Genomic DNA, 7,500 nt, shown 5'->3' with positions numbered 1-7,500 from the left:
TGTGTTTGCACATGTGTGTGGTCCAGGGGTTTATGAGTCTGTGTGTGTATCACACAGACATTCTCAGTCATTGAAGTCAAGCATACCTTCACAAGACTGCACAAGGTAGAGTTGTTTGTTATAGTTAAGGTATTAAGCAGATGCTTTTTGTCAAAAGTGAAACAAAACATTAGATTCCAAAAAAAACACTAATTACAAAAATGAGAAAAATGTTAAAGGCACCCAGTGCAACTTTCGAGGCTTAAAAGTAAACATTCAATTTCTAGTCTTTTTTACACGTAGTAAGTTTCAATAACTCCATACCATTACTTACCGACATTCAAGCAGCAAAGATGAGACGTCGTTGTGTGGTGAGAACCGATAGAAAATCGATAACAACAACAATCGCCGCCATTTTCTTTATTTTTTGTAACCTACAATAAATAAAGCAGGCTTCCAGTCAATGGAAAAATGGCTTCTCCCCACCGGCGATTGTTGTTGTTTACGATTTTCTATCAGTTCTCACCACACAACGGCGTCTCATCTTTGCTCCTTGAATGTCGATATGTAATGGTATGGAGTTATTGAAACTTACTACGTGTAAAAAAGACTAGAAATTGAATGTTTATTTTTCATTGAATGTTTACATAAAGTTGCACTGGGTGCCTTTAAAGGAAATAGGAGATACTGAGGTCTAGAAATTGTATGATTTTGAAACCGAATGTGTTGCTCAGATGGAAATCCCTTCTGCGTGACAGCCAACAGGCACACACACACACACACACACATACACACACACACACACACAGCTTAGCACACATGCTGTGGAGGCCTGGAGGAACAGACTCAGGTCTCCTGGGAGAGGAAGACCAACACACCAAAGCCAAAGCAAGAGACAATATTAAAAAACCGTCAAACACATTGCATAAAGGACCAGACACACACACACACCCACACCCACACACACACACACACACACACACACACACACACACACACACACACACACACACACACACACACACACACACACACACACCCACACCCACACCCCCACACACACACACTACTGTGGCCTATTTCTATAAGAACACATAACTGCAGATACGTGCCACACTCGAGTGCACTGTCAGTATTGCCAGAAACTACCGGGCAAGCTGCTGTTACACCCAGGGGTGTTCTTTACCAGGCTGTGTTTCTAAGAGGTTATGTGTTGGACAGCGTAGGGAAATTAATTCAGCTATTATCCCTATCCGTAAGTTTCTTCATCACTAAGCAAAGTTCCAGTGTGTCGTGAATTTTCATATGGGGTTTAGGTCACACAACCTAGTACAAGTACAATCAGTGGGGATTCTCGTTCCCTCTTTTACCAGGTTACCATAGCGATTACAAGCAAAAATGGTTGAACTCTCAGCCACAACATTATTCAAGCTTCAACCGGACACTTTGGCTCAAGCGAAGTCCTTCTCTTAATTACCTTGTTGGAAGGTCACCGACAAAGAGCCCCCTAGGGTCTGGCGTAACTTTTTTTTATGCAGAGTGAAAGCGTTCATTTATAATGAGTCGACATGAGCGTTGACATACATATTCAGATGTAGCTTGTTAAGACCGTTATGTCTCGACAGAGTTAAGCAGATGTTTTGCTGTACTTGTAAGGGCAAATCATTTCATATTATTATACGGCCCCTCAGTATGCTTTAGAATGTTCCATTGATTGCAATGGACCATGCTCATGTTCGGAAGTCCGAACTATGTGTCAAGGTCCTGTTCATTCTGACAGGATTTATTTCCTGATACTGTACAGCATACATTATCTCTAACCTAATTAACCTAACCCCAAATATAGCTCACAAACCTAACCCCAAGCTAAACTTAATATGTACTAGAATAAAAAGTAGAACATTATTGATGGATTCAATATTGAGTATTTAGTGTGCAGAGACACTTCATAAAAAGTATGGCGGATAGCATTGAATGCCCTTAAACCCTCAAACTTGGTAATGCACAACTTTAACTGACATACCGGAACAGAGTGGATGGCCCACATGTACAATTATTATTAGAGTTGTAGGTAGAGGGTATTTTTGTCCAAAGCGTAAAAGTAAAATGGAGACGGCAGGTTCCCATTAGGCCTCTAGTTTGACAAATATCAGAAACTTGTTGAACTTACCTTTTATTAACAGTCATTAAATGCATTGCCTACAACAGAAGGAGTAGTAGTAGACTTTCATAGCTTGTTTACGTTAGCCAATACATTGATTTATGTTAAATAATACAGCATTGATGTGCAGCATAATAAAGTGAACACACACAATTGGTGAATTCCAGTGTTTAACATATGTACTTACATACTTAAAAGTGTTTGTACGTACCAATGTAAATTCATGATTTATTCATTCTTAAGAAGTATTGATACTGATGTTCAGTGTGTCTGTTGGTGTAAATTAATGGTTTATTAACGTATAAGGTTTATTAATACCAAAGGCATGCCTTAGACGTAGTGAGTAATTTGAATACAACACACTCTTTGTGAAATTCAGCAAATTGCTCCTCACGGTCCCTACAGCCGTCCATTTTGTGTGTGTACACTAATCGAGCCAATCAACCTGTTGCTTCAGGGAAACAGAATGAAGGAGTGTATTTGATTGGTGGTTGAGCTCAAATGTAATATAGAATAGAGGACTATAGCTTTAATGCAGCCTGAGGCATTACCCAAAAGTGTAATCTTTGTTTTGTCTCCGTGTTTTACTGCAGTTTCTTTGTCACTGTGCACAATGATAAGTTGTGTCAAATGAGCTCAACCGAAGAAGTAGAAACCTGAAGCAATGTGAAAGGTCTCCAGGAAAGGCGTTGAGAAACAATGCCATAGTTAACCTCTGGTCATCAACCCCTTGGTACAAATATAAACTCTGACCCATACTGAGCCAGACACTCTGATTGCAAAACGGTGTAACCAAAGTGCCATCTTCAGCACTGCCTGGCATATGTATATATATCAGCTCTTGCATCCTCTAACACTTAACAACACTTAACAATGCACTTAAGATTACTTAAATAGTTTTCATAGTTCCAATTTTTCAAGGCTGTGTCGTTTGTGCATCTTCATTCTTTCTATGTCTTTGTTAACAGTTTAAGGGGGGTGGGTGGTGTTGGGGGGGGGTTGTGTTGTTGGGTCAGGCCCTCTGCTCTGTTAAGTGCCTAGAAATTGAATTGAATTGAATTAAAAGGTCCCTGAAATGACAAAAGAATTACATAAAAGGAGTAAATGAATAAATGCACTGTTGCTGAAAACACTTTTATTCAAATCAAATTATTCAGTTATTCAATTCAATTATTCAAATGTAAGGTTATTTAACTTTTATTGCATTCAGAGTGCAAATTCAGGTGTAATTTTATTTTGACAACAGAAACACTTACTACAACTTCAATGGGTATGCTTTTATATAGTGTAAAAATATCCTTTTTCAAACATTAATAATGCCTTTATTATTATTGTATTAATGTTTTTACTGCTGTTACTACTACTACTACTACTACTACTATCACTGATATTAACTAGGGCTTTGATACATTGAGGCATACTCTGCATATCTGAAAACAATGCAAGAATGAATGAATGAATAAATTAATGAATGAATGAATGAATGAATGAATGAATGAATGAATGAATGGATTGATGCCTATTCTCAGATAAGACGTCAGATAAGGGTAGGACGTGCACTGCATGGCACATTCTGTTTGGTTCTGTGCCATAAAACTTGCAGGTGCAGCAGTGTAGCGGTTCTACTAAGAACTGAGATTCTGTGGAAAGGCCTCTTGAAGTGATGACAGCTTGTCCAGATGGGCGCTGTGTGAGCACAGTGTAACCAGGGTAACCTGTGTAACCAGGGTAACCTTTGTAAGTCTCACCATAACCACTGGTTTACAATGTGACAGACACAAAAAAGAGTTTAGTCTGTTTATACTGTTTCCTAGAAGGCCATCTTTAGCCATATCTCATGCTCTCTCTATCTCTCTCAATCTCTCTGCCACAGTGTTGCTGGAAAACAACATTTATTTAACATGCATACAGAGCTCAATGTCCTGGTGTAGTTTTATTTTTGACTACAGAAACGCTTACTAGACCTTTAATGGTGTCTTGAACTCAGACCTTAAATGGTATCTTGAACTCAGACACACTTTCAAAAGATCCTTTTTTAAACATATATTTACAATATATCAAAAATAAAATGGTAACATTTTATTTGGATAGTCAGCTTACATAGACTTTACAGATGTTTTTTGTATTTTTTCACTTATCATCACCTTAAAAAAATAAATAAAAAAAAAACCCTAACCTTTACCATCAACTGTTGTTCACAGAGTTTCAACTTAAAGTTTGTTTATAATCAGAGCATCTGGAGATACTTTACACAGGACCATCCCGATAAAGTGTGACCCAATAAAAGAACAACATACGAACCTTCTCTCTCTCTCTTGCTCTGTCTCACACACACACACACCACATGAGAATGTAAATCAACAAAAAGTGAAGAGAAAAGGATACTCTTTCCTCCTGACATGCCCAGGCTACAAAACAAAACTCACATTGTATCACATATAACGAGAGAGAGAGAGAGAGAGAGAGAGAGAGACAGAGAGAGAGGGTAAGGGGCGAGATAGAGAGAGAGGGAGAGAGACAGAGAGAAAGAGTGTTAAGAACAATATAATAAATATGTCAGAGAACATGCAGTTGAGTAAACAGACATGGAGAGGTAGTTGAGTGCCTATGTACATGTTGTTCATGTGTGTGTGCTTGGTTTTGTGTTGTTTGCCTTGATACTGAACCGTTGCCAGGGCAACATCAAGTGTTGCTACATGTGGGATGTGAGGTTTGGCAGTTTCTCGCTCGTACGATCACTCGCTCGCTCTGAATCGGAAGATCGTGTCTGTGTGTATGTATGGGTGTGTGTGTGTGTGTGTGTGTGTGTGTGTGTGTGTGTGTGTGTGTGTGTGTGTGTGTGCATCTGAGTGTGCTCTGTGTGGATGTGGTTATATGTAAGAGTTTGATTCTAATTACGAAACTTTGTATATATATGAAGAGTATTTTTGTGTGTGTGTGTGTGTGTGTGTGTGTGTCTAACTGTCTATGCAAGAATGCAAGCTTTATTTGCACCCTCTGTGTAAATATGTGTGTTTACATACACTGTTATTTGTGGTTGTTTAAAAAAAGTAGCCATAGTTGAGAGCGCAGGTAATACCATTATTAGCATGAAGAACACTACTAAGCAGTTCAATTTAAAGACAGAAATGAAAGTTGATTACATGCTGCATATGCGTTACAGACGATGGAGAAAGAAACCAGCGTTCTCTTCAAGCACTGAACACACATACACACACACACACACACACACACACACACACACACACACACACCACATCTCAGAGATGGACAAGCACTCACACATTCCCTGGGAGGAAGACTGCTACATGGATCTACAGTCGACAGGTCAAAAAGCTGGACCACAGAAAGAGAAAGAAGGTAACACACACACACACACACACACACACACACACACACACACACACACACACACACACACACACACACATACACTCAAACACAAACACAAACTTGCACATCCACAAACACACACACAGACACACACACACACATATTTTATTCAGCACATATACTTCCCATAGCAAGATAAAGGCGTTGATACTCAAAGATGATGGGGCGCACTACAACTTGCACTGGTCCAGTTTCAAATCACACAGTTGGACCTCGGTTTATTACATTTACTGGTGGCTTGCTATGAACTGAATTAGTCCAGTTTGAAACCACGCCACAACCACGCCGCAACCTGCTTGCAACAAATCTTCCAAGAAAAGGCGTAGGGGCATTAAGACAGGGGGAAAAAAATCTAGTCACATTCGCTCTCCACACAGAGCAGTCCAGCCTTCAGAGGCAATCAGGTCATGTTTTTGAAAGGGGATCTAATTTCACACACACACACACACACACACACACACAGAGGATCGAATTACCTCTGATTACACGTTACTGTCAGGTATGTAGCTAATGATCCCAGATGGAGACGTTGCCTGTGACATTTCCTGGGTTTCTTCCTCACACTCTTCCTCATCGTGGACCTTGAGGGGGCTCCGTCAGAGTTTAATTGTGCCTAATGTAAGAGCAATCCAATCAGGTACGACTGTAAAATGGGCAGAGCTGTGAGGGAAACGAGACCGCAGTGACAGTGAGTGGGGAAATCAACACAACACTGAAATGGTGTTTTACAGACATTTTAAGCAATAGCATAAGGCATGATTCACAAAGCACATTGGAAGCAAACTAAATTATCGTGCTATGTGAAGGGCATTCAGTGGCATTCACCATACCGATCAGTTGAAACTGTTTTACCGCAAACATTTACTTTACCTCCAGTCACTGCAGTCTACAATACGCCCAGCACTTTACAGCATTTGACAGCACTTTACAGCAAGTGGATAAACCAAAGCCACACTTATTTACCCCTCTGCCTTTAATTAACCAGTACTAAAATGAAGGGCAATAAACAGGCAATTAGTTCATCATCATTACTGAATCAGCGTGAAAATGCAGCTCAACAATGGAAGAATCAAAAAGTAATTATCCATCACACTGGTGCTGCTAAAACATACTGAAACATGAAATTAAATGCATTTTTAAGATTGATAGGCATTACATTTTCTACATCCTTTTAAAACATTGGCTTATCACACATATTTTATGATCTGAGGTTTTTATAATGGTGAGTGTGTAATTGGATAATTTTTTTTAATTGGATAACTTTGTGATGTTGGTGTGTGTTTTGGTGTGTTTTGGTGTGTGCACGTGTGTGTGTTTTTTTTTAGTTAGTTGGCTGCAGAAGCACCAGTTGGCTCTGGAATGTTTGGTGTGTGGTGATGTCTTGGAGGGTGTGGTCTCTCACGTGAAAAAGGCGGGGCTTCTAACTTCCACTGAGACTGGACTGGTTCAGAAGGCGGGGTCTATGCCAGACAAGTGGCACACATTGGTGGAACTGCTGTCAAACAGGGATCCTCAGGGTTCTGGACTCAAGACTTTCCTCGTTACCTCCTACCCAATGGAGTACCAGCTCATCTGTCAATATGGTATTTCTGTGTGTGTGTGCGTGCGTTCTGTGTGTGTGTGTGTGTGTGAGTTAAAGTGTGTGTGTGAGAGAGAGATGCCCCTCTGTTTCCAGCACAGTAAAATGCACAGCTGGTTTTAGAAATGCTTACTTTGTAATGCAGTTTGTCTTCCTGATTGTGTTGTGTGCAGTGTATGCACTTGTAGACCAAAATAAATAACTCTATTTTGTCTTTTGTTTGCATTTGTGTGTGTGTGTGTGTGTGTGTGTGTGTGTGTGTGTGTGTTTGTGTTTGCGTACGTTCAGACACAGTTTTGCAGCAGCAGAGGAATATATTGCTGCAGCGCTTCAGAGAGGAACCAGAAGTCCCCTCCCACAAAAGTGTCAATCAAAACTTTCAGACACC

At 40.0% G+C, this 7,500-nt stretch overlaps 1 protein-coding gene across 1 annotated transcript in view; it reads left to right on the top strand.

The window, feature by feature from the left end:
• Positions 1–5,406: 5,406 nt before the first annotated feature.
• Positions 5,407–7,500, top strand: part of nlrc3 (NLR family, CARD domain containing 3) — a gene marked incomplete at both ends in the record, with an annotated part of 20,980 nt that continues 18,886 nt past the window's right edge. Inside the window, 3 exons of the mRNA XM_080835512.1 lie at positions 5,407–5,500; positions 6,859–7,116; positions 7,401–7,500. The exon at positions 7,401–7,500 is cut by the window's right edge and continues 1,686 nt beyond it. Of these exons, the coding sequence (XP_080691638.1) occupies positions 5,407–5,500; positions 6,859–7,116; positions 7,401–7,500 (452 nt within the window). The remainder of the gene's footprint in view (positions 5,501–6,858; positions 7,117–7,400) is intronic.

The sequence above is a fragment of the Sprattus sprattus genome, assembly GCF_963457725.1.
Source record: "Sprattus sprattus genome assembly, chromosome: 3".
NCBI classification, from domain to species: domain Eukaryota; kingdom Metazoa; phylum Chordata; class Actinopteri; order Clupeiformes; family Clupeidae; genus Sprattus; species Sprattus sprattus.
The sequence above is the reverse complement of the archived record's forward strand: the minus strand, read 5'-3'. Positions and strand labels throughout refer to the sequence as shown.